Below are 18,825 nucleotides of genomic sequence, written 5' to 3' on the forward strand. Positions count from 1 at the left end.
TTTAAAATACTACAATCTTTTAAAGAACCACTGTTGCTGTTCCTCCTCTTGAGTCTGTGTTATCCTGCCCTCCATCATTTTTAAATGTTTCCCTATATAAGTAAAAAAGAGAAATTATTCAGAAGCCCTAAAGGGCTGCTCCTGGTTTTATTTTTTTAGCTCAGGCACTGGTTTGCTGCTGTAACTACTTGTTCACTTCTTAAGGCTATTGCTGTATAAAAGGTGCATTTGTAACTTCTGAAAGTGGAAACTCAGGGTAAACGTTGTGTTTAAAAACATTTCACAGAGCAAAGGTAAAAGATTAAGGTGCGTTAATTTTCATCTTTTATACAAAAAAATCTAATCCCTGAGCAACCAACCAATCGTGAAGTGACAAGGACAGTCCTCTGCATGTTCAAGTCTGGAGTCCTTCATGTGAAGTACCTGGAGGAAAGCTGAGAAACCTGAGCTGTCTGGGAATGATGCAGCCTCACAAACTGGGCTATGAGACTTGATTCTGGGAAATGCTCTAACAACAGGTATTGACGTGACTGAAGGTAACTCAGCTCAGATCCTCCTCTAAAACAGAGGGGGAATGTTGAGTCTCCAGCCCTGGCCCAGCAGTGAATCTGCTCAGCCCTGGCTGCTCTCCTAAAAGGATGGCACTTGGCCTGTGAGTTCCTGTGTGCTAAGGGATGTATGTGTTGTTCCTGCAGGACCGCTGGAGTTCAGTGCTCCCAGAGCCAAGGATGGAAGAGCCCCAGCCTGTGCAGTTCCCCTGCTCTGAACAGCAGAGGGAACGTGACCAATGCCCACGTTCTGGAGCTCCCTCTTGCTGATTGCCAGGGCCGGTTTCAGATGATGTTTTAATCCTGTAAAAGTAGCCCACAGGTGACAGGTGTGCAGTGACAGGTGTCCCAGCCCAGCAGGGCAGCTCTTCCCATAGTTAACACATTCCACGGGGTTTTTCCGAGATGGAGAAAGAAACAGCCCAAGAACTAAATCTTGAACCAAATGGAACTGTTGCTGAGTGTTGCATGACTTGCTTCATTCCATAAACTTTCCCCATAACAACCAGAGAAGAAAAGGTAAGGCGAGGGAAGCATGGAGAATGTATTCCCAACAGTGGGAGGGATGCAGGAAATATTTAATTTTTATCAAGTAAGTGGTAAATTGAGTGCAAATTGCCCTAGAAGAAAAAACTAGAACATTTCCTAAGCCAGTTGTACTCTAATCCAGAATGTGATCCTTTCCATTCCTACAAGCTGCTCACCCTTTCTGATGGTGTTTTCCCCTGTGTTACACGGGGACAGTGACTTTTTTGGGGGTTGATCTGGCTGTGCTCTCTAAGCCACATAGGTACCATTAACAGAAGTGTCAGAGGCTTCTGCCATCTACAAGGGGGCATAGAATTCACGTATTCCCACTTTCCAGTGTTGTTTATTCCTGATTTTGTGCTATTTCCTGCTGTCTCTGGTAAGTGAACAGGATGTTTGTACCTTCCTGGTCCCTCGGTCAGGTCTATGTGCAAAACCCCTGGAACTGCATTTGTTCCATAGGTTTGGATCACGGTCTAGAAAGCAAATAAATGCACTTTATGGCATGAATTTGCCACATGTAAAACACATTCCCAGCTGTTCCCAACAACTCCTCTGGTGCTGTGGTGTATTTGAGCTGCCTGTCATTTAACATCAAAGCCACTTTTAAAGCATGAATGAAGTGGGGACTTGTATTGCAGCAATACAGTGTGTTTCATTTTACTGAGAACATGTTATAACTTTTAAAACTAGGGGAAAGCACTTGCATAAGCAGAAAAGATCAACAAATACAACTTTTACCTCGTCCACCAAAGGCTACTGTTGTTTGATTTTAATTTTTAATTAACACTGTTTCATTGTAAAATGCATCCCTGGACTGTGAACATCCCATGTCATTTGTGCTGTTACAGCCAAAAAGATAATTCAAAATTAAAATAAATGTAAGTCCCATACTCTGTAGGCTTCTCAAAGCACATGGACCTGATGCTGGATTTGGGTAGATGATGATATCACACCTGAATCTCCTCACAGCAACCAAAAGGGAGTCAAAATTACAACTAGTTTCTTTTCTAAATGATTCTTTATCTCCACGATATATTTTTTTCCATAGAAACTTGGTGCAGTCTTTGAGTTCCTGCATTGAGCCCTGAGGCAAAGAATGTTAAGATGAAGCTTTGGAGAAAACTGACCAAAACACTTTTATGTTACAGGTCATGAAAAATCGTTGTGGCTGCAATTTTTATACACTTCTAACTATGAAAGGACTCATTTCCATCCCTTCAATGTTTCTACAGCTCAGTCTTCATGAAGGTAGTGTCTGTACTTGGGAAGAGAAGCTGGATGTCAGATAAGTGCTCTGATAGTTACCACATGGATTTACACAGCCTGGGAAATACATCACACCTTGACTTCATGGCTACTCAAATTTGCTGCCTTCTCACTTGGCCTGAGCTGATACTTTGATTTGTTAATGAACCACTGATTCAGGGTGAAGCAGCAGGACAACTGAAAACAGGAATTCACTAATAAAAACATTTCCTTTTTAATCCAAGTGGATCTGTGCTGTTTGGGGGAGAACAAATTATTCTCCTAGAATCCAAATGCCTGTCTTGCATTGTATTGTATCCCATACCAATGGCTGAAAACACACAGACACCCCACCCAGGAACTGAATCCAGGTAATGCTGCAGCTGCCAACTTATTTTTTCTGAGTTCTCAATAAAACTTTCTACTTCTTACCCATTCCTTTTCCTAGGCCTACAAATTGCAGACCTCTGCTGCTTTCCAGGGACACTGGCAGGAAGGGCTCTCAGATTATTTACAGGAGCAAAGGCACATCCAACAGCAGCAATCAGGGACTCTACAGTTAGGGAGTTACACTCTCAGACAATTACAATTTTAAAAATATAATATAAATGGTTCCTGAGCACGTAAAAGGTTGCACACCTTCACAAAAGTTACCTTTCCAGTCACTGGTAAGCCCTTCCATATTTAAACAAAATTTCTTCTTTGTTTCAAGTGGTGGCAGAAATTTTGAAAATCATGTTTGCAAAAGAATTGCCCAAACATCCAATGCTCAGCACTCCACTCACCCTTCCCGTGGAACTTGGCTTCCAACTTCAAAGGAGATGCAGTAAATGCAAACTGTAGCTGCTGGAAAAGCCACGAGAATTAGTGCAACACATCCAGATTCCTCGCAGAGTTTAGGATACCAACACACCTTACAGCCTTACTCCTCCTCTCCACGCACACGTGTAACAGAAATGTCTCTTTGCTCATTTCACCCCAAAAAATGTTTAGCTTAATATCATCCAAGCTCTGGCATTGCCCTCAGATGTTTTGTACCATGAAGAAAGAAAATATTTAAAAATACAAAATGATACCGAAACCCCCTCAGAACCATGTTCTGATGGTTACTCCTTTAAAAACCTTACAGAAGCACAACGTGTGTGTGCAGGGCTTACCCAGTGAGCAGGATTACTGCGACACATTTTCCACATGCTGCATCTTGAGAGAGGTAGAACAGCTTTTGTTTACTGTTGCCAACACTGACTCGCATCTTTTTCGCTGTTGGTTTGTAGGGTTTTTCTAGTTGTCGTTATCCAGTGACTTCTCTAATTAAGCTCCAGGTTATACAAAGTACACCAGTGAAAGGCTTTCCAGGCTAAGACTCTCCATGTTTTTTGGCCTTCCCATGTTGCACAGTGTCTGCCTCAGCAAGTTGCCCAGTTACACATTCATAGTCCTAATGGTGTTTCAGAAACACCTGAGGGGACCATTTTGTCCAAAATGTTATTACCAGAGCACTTGAAATGACCTGTCCTGTCCTCATTACTGTGAGATATCCATCAAGGAGCGTGGCTGCTCTGTGGGATGTGCTGCCCCAGCCCCTCACACAGCCTGGGAGCAGGGAGGGTGCCCTGGCCTCACCTCCCGCCTCTCTCACACCTCACTTTATTTTTGTCCCATTAAGCAGTGATTTCTGTCATTTTCCCCCCTGCTCTTCCCCTCAGTCACACTTTGCTGTCCCCAGGGTGGGCACTGGGGGTTGGCCGTGTCCATCCTGCCCTCGCAGCCCCAGGGGGCACAAGGGGCACATCGGGTATGTGTGGCCCTTTCTCCAGCCCTGCCCTGCAGGATCATGGATTGTCAGGGTGGGAAGGGACCTCTGGAGATCATCCAGTCCAACCCCCTGCCAAGGCAGGGCCACCTGGAGCAGGTGGAACACATCCAGGTGGGTTTGGAATGTCTCCAGAGAGGGAGAATCCAAGCCATACCTGGGCAGCCTGTCCTAATGCTCTGCCACCCTCAACTTAAAGAAGTTCTTCCTCATGTTGAGGTGAAACTTCTTGTGTTTTAGTTTATGGCCATTGTTCTTTGTCCTGTCGCTGGGCACCACTGAAGAGTCTGGCACCATCATCTTGGCACCTGCCTCTGAGATACTTTTATTCACTAATGAGATTCCCTCTCAGCCTTCTCTTCTCCAGACTGAACAGCCCCAGCTCCCTCAGCCTCTCCGCGTAAAAGAGATGCTCCAGACCCCTCATCATCTTTGCGGCCCCTGTGGGACCCTCTCCAGCAGCTCCTTGTCTTCGTACCGAGGAGCCCGGAACCGGTCGCAGTATTCCAATGTTTAATCACCCTTTTTGTGAAGAAATTTCTCCTAACGTCCAACACAAACCTCCCCTGACACAGCTTAAAGACTGTGTCTTCTCATCCTGTTGTCTGATAGAACAGCCCGACCCCCGCCGAGCTCCCCCTCACGGAGGAAGCGCCGCCCCCGCCTCAGCTCCAAGATGGCGGCTGCCCGAGGGCGGTGTGAGGGGAGGGGGGGAGCGGCGGCCAATCAGGAGGCGCCCCGGCGTGTCGCGAGCGCCGGCGCGCGGGGGCGGTTGGCGCATGCGCGGCGGGCGCGGTGCGCTGAGGGCGGCGGGTCCGGCGGGTCCCGGCGGTGCCGGCCGATCCCGGCGCGGCCGCACGATGTGGTTCGGCGGGGCCGTGCCCGCCGCCATCGCCGCCGCCAAGGAGCGCGGCTCCGTCTTCGTCGTGTTCGTGGCAGGTACGCTGCGTCCCGGGGCCCGCCCGCCCGCCCGCCCGAGCCCTGCCGGCCGTGTGCCGCCCGCCGGGAGGGATTTGTGCTGTGTCAGCCCCGGCCCCGGCCCGTGTGGGGGCTCTGCCCCTCGTTCTGCCCCGCTGCGCTCGCTCGGCTCCCGCTGCCGCGGCGTCGGGGGCTGTCGGTGGTGTTTTTGTTTCCTCCTCTCGCACCCACAGCGCGTGTTTCGTAACCGGGTGTCACTGGAATCTGCACGGCCCCGCAGCGCGCTGCCTGCCTGGGACACACTGTGTGTGTGTGGGGGGACACACAGCCCGAGCTGCGCCAGGGCAGGCTATGGGGGGCATGAGGGGGGATCTCTTCAGAGAAAGGGTCACTAGACACTGGGATGGGCCGCCCAGGGAGGTGGTGAAGTCACCGTCCCTGGGGGTGTTTAAGGGAAGGCCGGACGTGGCACTCAGTGCCTGCTGGACACGGTGGTGGTTGGTCATGGGTTGGGCTCGATAATCCCAGAATTCTCTTCCAACGCGATTGGTTCTGTGATATTCTGTGGTTAGACAGGCCCTTTAACTCACTTCTTGTGCTTTCACATATCTGCATCTGTTGTTTCTTTATGTTTTACTGTTGCCTTAATTGCTCATGGCTTCATTTCAGATGCCTCATGAAACAACAACGTGTGGCTTAGTGTGGTTCCCTCGGGAACTGTTGAACTGTGGGATTGGTGAGGCTGCGAGGAGAAGTTCCCTCCCGAAGGGGATGTGAACAGAAAAGTTAGTGCAGTTAAGTTCCCTTGTTGACACAACTCTCCTTATACCTGGAGAACAGCATTTTCTGCTGGACAGTAAACATACTGCTGGAAATCAAGGACCACAGATGGAGTAAGGATGGGGTGGAGCAGTTCATGGAGAGCTGCTGGTCATGGGAAAGACTCCCTTTGGAGAAGTTGGGAAGGGACCCCATGCTCGAGCAGGGGAAGAGTGTGAGGAGTCCAGCCCCTGACAAGGAAGGAGCAAGAGAGACAACGTGTGAGGAACTGACTGCAGGAAGGGTGGGGAGATTAGTTTTTATTTCTCATGATCCTACTCTGACTTTTGATTAGTAATAAGTGACACGAATTTTTCCCCAAGTCGAGTCTGTTTTGCCTGTGACAGTAACTGGTGAGTGATCCCTCCCTGCCCTTATCTCTCCCGCGAGCATTCCATTTTATTCTCTTTCCCCCTGCCCACTGAGGAGGGCAATGGTAGAGTGGCTGAAAAGTGCATATTATGGCTTGTTTCCACTATTTTTATGAAATAAAAATTGTACACAAACCAGGACCTTTTAGATGCTGATGTTGGCTGGGTGGATGCAGGAATATGCAGAGTGTGACAGAGATGAGTTTCTGGTTGCAGGGATGTAACCTAGTTTTGTCACTGGTGTGCTGTGAGGATTTGTTTTGTTTTGTTCTTGTGAGCCCTGGAAAAGGGGCAGTGTTACTTCAGCGAGCCATGGCTCTGAAAGCAGAGAGCTGGCGAGTTCTGCCAAGATCTGGTGCCCCCAGGCATTGTGGGATCAGGGCAGCTGACCTGGGCACAGCTGATCGTGAGGCATCAAGAACTCCCTTTCTCACTGCGTGTGGAAGCACGTGTGTTTGAAGGATGCAGAGTGCTGAAGGAACAGTCTATTTTTATGTTAGCAGGGGTTGGCTTTGTTGTTTGGGTAGAAACATTTCAGGCTGCACAGCGGTGGTAACTTTGGGCCTTTACACTCCACACTTCCCACTGGAGACAGGCATTTGAAAGCAGCTTTCTGAGCAGGAACACAAGGATTCAGCAGCGTTCAGTTCTCTGTTTTGTTTTGGACACTTCATCCAAATAGTGGTTATGGGGATAAAAAACGAATAAAGAAAAAAAAAATTAGTGAGAGAAATTGAACCTGTAAGTTAACTGCAATTTTGAGGTGGCCACAATGTAAAGGTGGAGAAGAAATGTTAGGTACAGTCCTGACCAAAATAAGTGAATTCTGGTAGGTCCATCACCAGTTTTTGCCACCATCTCTTTGCCCCTCACTCCTCTCCTTTGCTCTTTACTTACTTTCTCTCTAGAAAATGGGGAGCTGAATGATTCTTTCTGCTTCCAGGATGTTTTTCTGATCAAGCAAGGGATTCTGTGGTTATTTGTCTTAAATATGAGGTTGTGTTTGTGACTGCAAGCACAGGTTGTTCAGCCAGGTTTCTCCTTTACCATTTGTGTCTACAGCTGAAACCCCAACGTTCTTGGGGTTGGTGTTTGAAACCCTCAGGGCACGTGGTGGTGATGCAACGGGGTAGGGGTAGTAAAGGTGCTGTTGAACTCCTGGGAAGTTGCAATAAAGGGGGTGGCTCCACACTCTGCAGAGAGCACGAGGTGAAGTGTCTGCCTTAGGAAAATGATGCTAAATGTTAAGGTGAGATGTTAAGTAGAGTCTTCTGTGCTCACCAGGCAGGGGAGCTGCGTGTGGGGAACAGAGAGTTATTCTGTGGCATCAGTTAATTGCTGCAGCAGTTTCCCTCTGCTGCTGTGCAGGAAGCAGTACTGCTGGTGGAGAAACAGGGCTGGGGAACCCAGATAGGGACGGCTGGAGCTGTGTCAGGGGAGGTTTAGTTGGGTATCAGGGAAAGGTTCTTCTCTCAGAGGGTGGTCGGGCACTGAGCAGGCTCCCCAGGGCAGTGGCCGTGGCCCCAAGGCTGCCAGAGCCCAGGAAGTGTTTGGACAGTGCTCTGAGGCACAGGGTGTGACCCTTGGGTTTGTCCATGCAGGGCCAGGAGGGACACTCGGTGATCCCTGTGGGTCCCTTCCAGCTCAGGATATTCTGGGATTCTCTTCTCTGGTATCTTGTTGGTAGCTGTTCTGTAGATGATTTTGTAGCCTACGGAGTTAAGAAACGCCTTTAATTCCTGAAGTTATTAATCTAAAGTTCAGTTGTTCATTTGGTATGAAACCCCCTCTGTTCTGGTTGAGGTGTTTAAGATTATCCCTTCCAAAGGTTAGAAGTGTTTTCTGATCATGAAAATACCAGGCCACTCATAGAAAGGGCTTTTCAGAGTTAAGAAATGAAGGGGGGATGGTGAAAGCAAAAAGCTTCAAGATAAAATGCTTGTGTTTCTTTTTTAATAACATTTGTAGAAACCCTTCTTCCTTTGTTCATAGCTTTATTTTATGGTTTGTTTGTTGTTTTTTTTTACGAAATGGTGCTTTGCAATCATAAGCTATTTGTTAGTTCGATGTATCAAAGCACTTTTCAAGTTAAATAAGTGAAATGACGCAAAGGAGGAGGAGGAGGTGAACAGCTTCATGTCCTGGCTCTCCTGGCATTTCCAGAATCAAAATTCTTACTGAGTAGTTATGAAATGCTGGACATGGAAAAGTCAGCTGGGCTTCTCTCTCTCTCCTGAAAGGAAAACACTTCTCCCTGAGGACTGAGTGTTGAGGAAAAGGGGAGTTAAAGTCTGACACCCTGGGATGGTTTTGAGTAAGTTCCTTATACAGGAAATAAATTATTGCAGGAGAAGTGTCTATTTTCCCTGTGCAGATTTCTAAATTTACCTGACCAAGTTTAAGAGACGAGGAAGTGCAACTGTGCACACAATCGTGTGCAGGTTGTTACACCAAGTGAACTAAAGTGATGCTTTTGTTTGAGAAACAAGAAGTCTGAGGGTCTTGGGAGCCAGAATTCTGAGGTGGTTGTGCTGGCTCAGTGTTTCACAGAATTATGAGTCATGTCATGTTCAAGCTTCACCTCTTGACCTCTCTGATGTTTTTCCTGTGACCTGGCAGTTTTCATTTCAGGATATAATTACTACTACCTGGAATAAAAGAGCCTTAACCCCCAAATGAGGAAGGGTTATCCAAACAAAAGGATGTGTGAGAATAAGCAGCTCTTCAGTGGGTAGTCACGGTATTAATCTGTGCATCATGGCAGAGAGCTTTATAAAATGTGAGTTATCAGCATTTTCATTCACGGGGCACATCTCAGACTGTCCTGTGAACTGCCCTGTTTGTGTCTTTCAACATTCTTTCTTCTACAGCAGTTGTTTGTGTGGAAAAGTTAGTGTTAGGCAAGTCTTGAGATATTTTTAGTAGCCTAATCGGATGAGCACATGTCCTGTTGAAAGAGTGTGTGGTGAAGCAGCTGCCTCCGAGCATGTGGGAACAGGAGAGGGGCCTGACCTGCTCCTGGCAGAACAGCTGCATCCACTGACATAAACCTGCCTTAGTATTTACTTCCTTATCCAGAATAACAGTCAGAGAGGTGGATACTGTGTTACTTCCAAGGGAAAATCGATACATCTGGTTGAAACCCAGGTGTTCAGAGTGGTTATATTGTTGATAGGAGTCACTCTGAGAAGCCTCCTGACCAGACAGCAGCACTTCCCCAGGGGACTCCACGTGTAACTCCTGATCCTGACAAGTCAAAAATACTGCATGGAATGGCAACTGCGATGGAGCAAACAAGTGGTTTGTTGTTGTCACCAAATAATGGCCCACTGTACTGCTATACTTGTGACTCAGATTCTTCATGAAGTCCATTCCAAGCTGCTGGGAAGTAATACAGATTGAAGATAAACAAATGGTGGCAAGCCAGGGTACTTGTTGAAAGATGGTTAATATTCATCAGAATTATTTATTGACCCACATCCTCACTGAACTGGTGCTTTGGAAGATAAATGGATGATTGACATGTTTCATCTGAATTAAATAACACTTCTGAACCTGTGGCCCCACAACACCTTTTCAGTTTCTCTTTCCTAAGTAGCTCCTCTGCTCCTGTTATTCCTGTTGCTCTATGCTCCTCACTCCTTTTCCTCTCCTACTGTTCACGTCAAGAAAAGCATAAAGTACAAAACTGAGATACAAGTAATCCTGCAAATAAGTGTTTCTTGGTTTGTGCATTTTTTCCAACCCTGTCAGACTGTGAAACTTTGCTGAATTATGTGTTTCCAAGGAGTGGGGAACACGGTTTTGTCTGTCAGCAGCTGTTGAAGCAGTATGTAATTAAATTTTCAGTGAGGGGTAAGTGGCTGATAGGTTTGTCCCGTTGGGAGGTGAAGTTTACTGCCAGGGAGGAGCAGGGATTCCCTCTGTGCTGTGGGAGCTCCGTGCATGTCATGAGGGTGATCTGGAGCAAAATTATCCACTGACTTGAAAGAGTGTCTTTCAAAGGTGATCCCAAGCAGTTGAAGCAAAGCTAAAATCAGCAGAAAAAGCAATTTGGGGTGGATTTAGCTTCACAGATGTGTTGTGTCTTGCAGGTGAAGATGAACAATCTACTGAGATGGCTGCAAGGTGGGAAGATGAGAAGGTGACTGAGGCTGCCTCAGATGGGTTTGTTGCCATTAAAATCGACACCAAAAGGTTTGAGCCTATTCTGATTCTGTCACTTATACCATCTTTCGTTGTTGATGGTGAGAATAAGAGGCTTTGAAGTCCTCACCCTGATTAGGAGAAATTCTAAATACAGGATTCCAGAGCATAAGTGACTTCAGTACTCCTGAAGCCTCTAGGGCCTGAAAAAATGTCAGAATTTACTGTTGTGTTCTGCAGATATTCATGGTATATTTCTGACTGTAATCCAGTACTAGTAAAAGAATGCTTCAAGTTGTCCTTTCTCAACAGGAGGAGACATGAAAGTGCTATAAAAAAAGCTGGAATCCAAATGAAGTGCTAGAGGCAGTTCTTGATTTGCCAAGTTACATAATGAATTAAAAACCTTTCATGAATTCAGAAAGATAAAAATCTGTAAAGCCCCAGAGAAAATGTGTTTGCCTCCATTGTAACACAGAGAATAGACAAGCATTGAAGTTCCTGAGTAAATTGCTCAGCTATTTTTGTTATATTTGTGTTCCAGTCCAAGTGCACAAAGTGCACTGACATTTCCCAAAATGGTATTATTTTGAAATGCTCTATAGACATTTGATTAGATTTCCTATATTATTTGTGCTCAACAGACTAGATTTCTTCTTCCTGAAGTGCCTCTTAGCACTGCTCCCCTCGGTCTGATGTAGTCAACTGTGATAACCAGGGATTGTCACCATGTCAACACTTCTGCAGAATGTTAATGAGAAGATGCAATGCACATTTGCTTTTAGTGTTCTCTCAAGTATTTAAATAGTTTTGTAGGACAGTTATTTTTATGATGAAAGACTTAATCTGAAGTTGTTGCAAAGCGATTGCTCCTCCTAAACGAATCTTTTCTTTTCAACAGTGAAGCGTGCCTGCAGTTCTCTCAAATTTGTATCCTTTGAGATCAGTTTTGATGCTACATTATGATTACAGATAATTGCTCATTACAAGTTAATACTGTTCTTAAGACAAGTACTTACAAGCAACATTATTGAAAATACTTATTATGGCACAAAACTGTGCAATAAACAGATACCATCTGTGTATTCAACTCACTGGGAGTTCCTAGAGAAAGTGAACAAGTTTATGTTAATCCTATGTAATTCTCTAAATAGAAAATGATCTCAAATTTATGTCACAGAATAACCACTGGTATTACTAAGCAGCTCTCAGTTATTAGCTGGGGCTCAGAGATCTGGGGGAGGAAGAACAAGCATTGGCAGGGTTCTGTCAGGGAAACATCTGCCTGCCTTAAGGGGGTCACTGCACAGGGCTCTGTAAGATGCTGGGAAAGGGGATTCAGAACCTCAGCTTGGATTTCCTCAATGCTGTAGAGAATTCATTGTTGTCCCCTGAAGATGTCTGACACTAAAACAATCTGCCCCCAACGTCTCTCCAGTCAAAGCACAGTCAGTGGCCGGAAAAGTCAGAGAAAAATATTTTTGGTTAAACCAGTACAAAGAAAAGCAGCAATACTTATCACTGGTGTGCAGTGTTTGCCAGTGTCTCTTTTTCCTTCCTGCCCTGGCACTGCCAGCTGGGGAGCAGGTGGAGATAAGAGAGATAAGAGTGCTGGGCTGGAAGCTCCTGGAGGAAGGACTGAAAGTCACTTTAGGAACTCGTGTCGTTCACTGCCCTTAACTGTTGCTGTGCAGACCCCGTGGTGTGCGTTCCATCCAGCTTTTTCATAGGAGACAATGGAATCCCTTTGGAAGTCATTGCTGGCAGTGTTTCTGTGGAAGAGCTTGTTACCAGGATCCACAAAGTTAAACAGGTAGTGCTGACAGGCTGGGGCTGTCGGGTGTGCTCAGGACAAGGGATGGCCCTGGGGAAGGGGCAGTTACTGGTTCTGGGTCCTTCCAACAGCAGAACTGCAAGCTGGAGTTCAGCACACAGGTTGAGCAGGCTGGGAGCACTGTGGGGAAGTGCTGCATTAACTTTTGACTCACAGATTGCTTCAGATGAGGCGTGTAACACCTGCAGTGTTGAGGAAATGTGTTGAGATCTCTAAACTGGAATGACATACTAAATACTCGTCAGCTCATGTATGGGGTTTTTTAATACTGTTCTTTAATGTGAATTTATAAAATCATGCTGTGGAACATAATGTAAGTGTAGATAGTTTTATCACTTTGATTTGATCACTTTGGTGATTAATTTTAGTGCAAGACTAAAACTAGGAAGAGTGTGAAATGCATGAGACTGCACCACACTCAACAGTATGTGATAATTCTAGTTTTATACTTCTAATAGGGCTAATTCTCCAAAAACAGCTCACTCTTGACCTTTGAACCTGTGAAAAACATTTGAACTATCATGGCCTCAGGTTTTTTCTCCTCCAATTTCTTAGATGCACGCGGGGAAAGGGCGGCCTTTGGAAAATGGCACTCAGTCACCTGCCCCCCATCCCTCCTCCCAGTGTGATGGTGCTCCAGAAAATACACAGTCCAGGGCAGCAGAGTCTTGTAACTCCTCTGAGCCTGCTGTGCCTGACACAGCCAGACCTTCCACCAGTAATGGTGAGTGTTTTGACACAAAGGCTTGCTAATTTACTTTGGAATTTTTTTTTTTTCCCTGAAAAGAAACTTTCTTATGCACATGGTAGTACATAGAAGGCAATAATACACTGTGGACTCGTGGAGGAAAAACTTGGGTATTCCAGAATGCTTCTTGCAAGTCCAGAGGGGAAGAATAACTTGTCATTGTGCTTAGTTCTGATGAGTGAGGAATGGTTTATAACACAGTAAAAATTGTGCATGCTTTCCTGAAAAAGGATTCAATTAAAAAGTTTCTGTGGGTTTGTAACCTGAAATCAAACTGTAGAGGGGAAGTCTAAGTAGCAGAACCTCAGATTTCCTTGAGATACCCCAGCTGCTGTAAATTGTGGCTAACAATGAGCACAGTAATTTTCATTAAAGAAATACACTTTTATTTTTTCTCTTATGCATTACTTTCTTGTAAATCCCTTGCAGGTGGAGCAAACTGTGGTGCAGCAAGCCAGGAAGCAACTAATTCTGCAGATGAGCAAGTGAGTGATGCTCAGCCTGTGAATGATCTTACTCTCAAGGTAGAAAGGTAAGTCTTTTGCAGACTTCCTGATGTGTTGTATTTGTTTCTCAGGAGGTTTTGTTGGGGTTTGGGTTGGTTATTTTTTAAGAAACAGCCTTAATTACAGAATTTTTAATCCATTGTCATCTGGCAAACCTTTTTGTGGCCTTGTTTTTGATTAGATGCCTGTGACAATACAAGGGCTGATACTTAAACAGCTATTTAATTAATCTCATTTTTCATGTACTCTGAAGGGAAGAGGGAATCTGGAAAAATACAAATGTTCACCTTTGGTATAACTTTATACAGACCAAATGTTTGCTGTGAATTTTTGAATGAGTTAAAACATTGAACTGGAAACACTGGAAACAGGTGTAATAAAATACTGACCTAGGTTTTATACAGAGATGCCTTCTAATTTCTTCTTGTTGATTTGAGGACTTTTTGTAGTTTAGAGGTATTGAAGAATCCACTGGGATCCTCTTCTGAGACTCTTCTTTTGCTTTGATCAGTGAACAGTGATGAGTTAGTTTTAGTTTTTGTAGTATGGTGATCAGGAAACATCTGGTCCAAAACATGGTTCATCCCTTACATTGATTATTTTAAACACAGGATTTTGTGTATAAACTTGGTTTTAGTGAGGCTGACACTATTTGAATTGTCCAGCCTAAACCCAGTCACACGTATTTAGCAAATCGGATTATTTATAATATATTATGTTTAAATATTAAACATTATTTAATTATATAATCAAATATTTATTTATAATACTTAAATGCTGAAATATGTTTTTAAACTTCTCCTTGCTTAATACCAGTTTTCTTCTGAAGTTGTTGGACAACAGGGATAATTTTTACTGAACCCTATTAAGACAATGAAATCAATTTTAATATAAATATCAATGTTGCTTTTTTAAAAAATCCATTAATCATTATACAAATCTGGCATAATTTATCCACAGCATTGTTTCAAGGGGGAAAAAGAGGCCAAGCCGTGTGCTAACTACCTCTTTAAAAAAACAGTACCACACAAACAAGATTTTTCTGGTTGTCTGACTTCTCATGTTTGGCTGTGCCTGCCCTTTCCCCAGACCTGAGCTGAGACAGATGCACGTGCAGCTGTCAGTGCTGTGTATTACTGTGTTCCCCTGTGGAAAGTGAGTGCAGAAGGAACCTGAGGGTTTAAATAGCTGAGAAGAGACTCAGGTTTAGTGTTGGTTACCACAGGGCCTAAACAGTAATTGGTTATTAAGTAAGTAAATTATTCTACGTCTTCATAAGTTGGTCCAGCAGTAAGAACATGCAGGATTCTTCATTTAGTGAGGGGGAGAGGACAAAGGGAATGTGTTGGAACCCCACTAAAAGGTGGAAAGGAGGTGGTGAATCCCCACCTGCCTGTGTATGGAAGGTGCACCCCATGTGAGTGCATCATGACTGTTGGTGGGGTATCAGCACTGTCCTACAGTTCATCTCCACGTGTTCTGGTCTGTGTTTGCAAATGCTTCCTCAGCAGCTTCAAATACTGCAGTAATGCTTCTCACTTCATTCCTAAATACAGATTAACGAAAAAGCTGGAAGAGAGGCGGGAAGAGAAAAGGAAAGAAGAAGAACAGGTAACACAAAAATATAAAACCCCTTGCAGGGTGTTTTACACCCTTATTTGAATAAATTCCTTCTGAAACAGACGTACCTCAGTCTTTTCTCTTGTCCAAAAGTTGTGGCCCAATTTTTATACCTTTCTCTTCAGAAAGAAATTAAGAAAGAAATTGAAAGGAGAAAAACTGGCAAAGAAATGCTGGAGTACAAGAGACGACAGGAAGAGGAGATGACCAAACGGATGTTGGAGGAGAGGAACAGAGAGAAGGCTGAGGAGAAGGCGGCCAGAGAGCGCATCAGGCAGCAGATTGCGATGGTAAACGGGCATGTGGGGACAGCCCTCCTGCTCCTCTCTCTCACAGGGCCACTGGTGTAGTGACGTGATAACCTTTCTGTGATGAAACTTTGAGAGCTTGTTCATGTCTCTGTTTGCAGGCCTGTGATTTTGGTGTTGGGGGTTGATGTGACATTTCCTGTGTGTGAAATGAAACTTCTGCTTTCGTGTTCGTGACGATCTTTTCTATCTGAACAGACATACCAGCTTTTCTGTCATACTGCTTGAGCCTAGCGGAGTTATCATTTAAACATAAAAATCAGTTTGAATGAACGTTGAGGTTTCTCTTTGCTCCTCCTGCCAGGACCGTGCTGAGCGAGCAGCTCGCTTTGCAAAATCCAAGGAAGAGGCAGAGGCTGCAAAAGCTGCAGCTCTTCAGGCCAAACAGGCTGAAATAGAGGCCAGGAAAGAAGCAGCTCAAAGGGAGAGAAGGTGAGCTGCTGGAGAGAAACAAGGGTTATTTTGGGGGAGAGAGGTAAAGAAACAAGCTTTTAAGAGATTTAATATCTATCCTAATCTACTGACAACACGTCTCCATATTAAACTCTTTAAATGGTGACATTAAAAGTTGGCTTTTTTCCAACTTTTATTCATAACTATTTACATGAACATTATGTTCTCTGATAACTTTTATCCTTTTGACATTGCTGATTATGAAACACCACCTTTCCTCATGTGTTATTTGGGTTAGATAAGAGCTTTTTCTGCCTGATCTTTGATTTAAATACCAGGTATGATGGGGCTGGGTGGGGGACTACATAAGGTGAGGATGTGAATGGTAATGAGGGGACAGAGTGGCTGACAATGCCAGCACTGCTGTTTTAAGTATTCTGACCTACAGAGACTGTGCATGGAGTTCTGGAAGAGATGCTGGGTGAGAGATAAGCAAGTGCTTATCCACTGGGAGTCCAACCCACCTGCACTGCCAGGAGTAGGATGAGTGTCCCTCTGTGCCACATTTCAGTCTGACCAAGCTAAAGCCCCAGGAGTGTCTGTGAGTGTCTGTGTCTGACTGACCCCCTGTGTGTCCTGCAGTGCAATAGCCAGGATCCAGTTCCGCCTGCCGGATGGATCTTCCTTCACCAACCAGTTCCCATCGGAAGCGCGGCTGGAAGAAGCAAGGCAGTTTGCTGCACAGGTAAGTTACAGCTCAGTGTAGCATCAGCTAGTTATTGGTTGTGGTGGAGTTGTCACCAGCTCCTCTCCTGGGTGAGTATTTGAAGGGGGTTTTGGCAGCATCGTTTTCTAGTGCCACCTTTGTGTCACTGCCGTGGATCCTTAGTAAGAGGTGTGGAAAAGTGAAGGATCCCTCGTGTCCTACAGTGAAGATGATTGATAGTTTGATAAGAAATCTTAGCAAGGTACACAAGATCTACTCAGCTGGCAAATGAGCAGTTGTTTGAAAGTGAACAGTTATAAATGTAATACAAATGCAGAGTTTCCTTCTTGTTTTCCCAGACGGTTGGTAACACTTACGGCAATTTCTCCCTGGCGACAATGTTTCCCAGGAGGGAGTTCACCAAAGAAGATTACGGGAAGAAGTTACTGGACCTGGAGCTAGCACCCAGTGCTTCGGTGGTGTTGCTGCCGGTGGGTGTGGGTTCATTTTTCACTGTCCTGCAGGCAGCTCTGCTGCAGCTGGGTATTTACTGTTAGTCAGCCCTGATAATATTTGGCTCGAATTTGGGGCTTTTCTGTGTCTACACAGACTGCAAAATTACTCTGCTTTTTGTCAAGATTCATTTGGAGTTTTTCTGAAGCAGATAAATGGTGGCACTGATATTTGTGTGTCTAATGTGTGCCTGCTGAGCTGCTTCTAAATTATGTGTATAATACTCTGTCTACAAGAGCGTGACTCCGATGCCTGACAAATGTGCTTTGTGTGTTCCTGGCCAGGCTGGAAGACCTGCTACTTCCGTTGTCCAGGCCTCAGGCAGCGACCTGTGGAAGTTCCTGGGCACGATCCTGTACCCCCTCTTAGCGGTTTGGAGGTTCATTAGCAACTTTCTGTTTACGAGCCCACCCCCCTCGCAGCCTGCGGCAAGAGCAGCTCATCAGCAAGACCATTCAGCCCCCTCCACGTCCAGCAGCCTCGAGCAGAGCAGGTGAGACAACAGGTCAGGGCAGCTGGAATTGTTTCAGTCTTGTAGTGGGGAACTGCACTTACTTCCGTTACAGACCAGAAAAAGCATTGTCTTTAAAAGTCACTTATGAACAGGGAATTCAGCTGTAACGGCAAAGGTGGCTTCACTTCAGCTTGGGGTGATATTTATTCCTTAGTCTGATACTTTTTACTTTAGGTAGTGTGTTGAAAATGAGACATCAAATGGCTATGGGGTGGTTGTACAAGAAACTCAGGCAGCTGGAGTCTGATTCTGAGGGGTTTTGTACTGCATGAGATCTCCTCTGTGCCAGGAGAGCTGCTGGGCTGTTCTGGGTGCCGCAGCCACATCTCCCTCAGTGTCAGGGAACTGAGATTCTGTCAGTTTGTCCGACTGCTCACATTTTCACCTGGGTATTGCTGCCCAAGGAAAAAAAGGGCTGAAGAAAACTCTGAGTGGGGCTAAGAGAAGGAAGGATGTGTGATTTGTGTTTATTGCATGTGCTGCTTGCCTTGTGTAATTATTGCTGGGGAGACTCAAACCTCTGTCCTTTGTGCCCTAGGCAAGCAGTGAGGAAACGAGCCGTGGAAAAGCGGGGGGAAGACTTCAAAAAAGAAGGCAAAATATACAGACTGAGGACTCAAGATGATGGAGAAGATGAAAACAATACTTGGAATGGAAATTCTACACAACAAATGTAGTTTTGAGTAACTGCAGTTACTATCTGGCTGCTTTTTTTTTTTTTTTTTCCTTTCTCTTATTTGATCTCAGTCAGCTAAAGGTTCTGGACAAGTGGGGCTCATTTTACACTGACTGAATTACTTAATTCTTATTCCTGCGGTGGAGTATGGAATGGAGTCACCTATGTCAGAAAAATCAAGTGAGTATAGGTGAGACAAAGGAGTAAAAAGACTGAAAAACCTCTATCAGCTTTCATAATTATTACCCTCTGCCATAGAAAGGCACTTTTTAATCTATAAATATTCTGCTACATGAATCTAAGGGCCAGATATATTAAATATAAAGGTCATGGTAGACAAATGACTGATTAAAATGAGGGTTTCAGAAGCACTATAAGTAGCAAATCAGGTAACTAATTTATGTTTAACTTTTTTCTTGCTTCTGCAACTGCAAGCAAAACCTTGTAGTTTTTAATTCCCTAAGCACTCAATAAACTATTTTCCAGAAAACATCTCTGTCTCGTGAAGTTCCTCTGAAGATCTCGTGGCACAGGGGAGCAGGAAACTCAAAACACAGCAGAGAAAGGAAGGTTTTGATGCAGTTTAAAGGACTTTGCTGTACGTGACATAAAGGAA

The 18,825-nt window shown here is 44.8% G+C and overlaps 1 protein-coding gene across 1 annotated transcript; it reads left to right on the forward strand.

Moving 5' to 3' along the window:
* Positions 1 to 4,938: 4,938 nt before the first annotated feature.
* UBXN4 (UBX domain protein 4) lies at positions 4,939 to 18,699 on the forward strand. The gene is made up of 13 exons (XM_027884314.1): positions 4,939 to 5,076; positions 10,340 to 10,442; positions 11,293 to 11,321; positions 12,086 to 12,204; positions 12,781 to 12,949; positions 13,403 to 13,505; positions 15,036 to 15,090; positions 15,225 to 15,389; positions 15,712 to 15,839; positions 16,443 to 16,545; positions 16,866 to 16,997; positions 17,304 to 17,512; positions 18,072 to 18,699. Exons 1-13 carry the CDS (start codon positions 4,998 to 5,000, stop codon positions 18,208 to 18,210), a joined length of 1,533 nt encoding a protein of 510 aa, XP_027740115.1. The 5' UTR covers positions 4,939 to 4,997; the 3' UTR covers positions 18,211 to 18,699.
* Positions 18,700 to 18,825: the final 126 nt, after the last annotated feature.

Source organism: Empidonax traillii, unplaced genomic scaffold (assembly GCF_003031625.1).
Source record: "Empidonax traillii isolate 1590-97213 ecotype Southwest subspecies unplaced genomic scaffold, ASM303162v1 scaffold142:size1213974, whole genome shotgun sequence".
NCBI classification, from domain to species: domain Eukaryota; kingdom Metazoa; phylum Chordata; class Aves; order Passeriformes; family Tyrannidae; genus Empidonax; species Empidonax traillii.

Excerpts from the sequence above, each read along its gene's own strand:
- UBXN4 (XM_027884314.1), top strand. The coding sequence starts at position 4,998 with ATGTGGTTCGGCGGGGCCGTGCCCGCCGCCATCGCCGCCGCCAAGGAG. Across the intron at positions 16,546-16,865 it reads CAAGGCAGTTTGCTGCACAG|ACGGTTGGTAACACTTACGG; the intron begins GTAAGTTACAGC and ends TTGTTTTCCCAG. Across the intron at positions 16,998-17,303 it reads CTTCGGTGGTGTTGCTGCCG|GCTGGAAGACCTGCTACTTC; the intron begins GTGGGTGTGGGT and ends GTTCCTGGCCAG.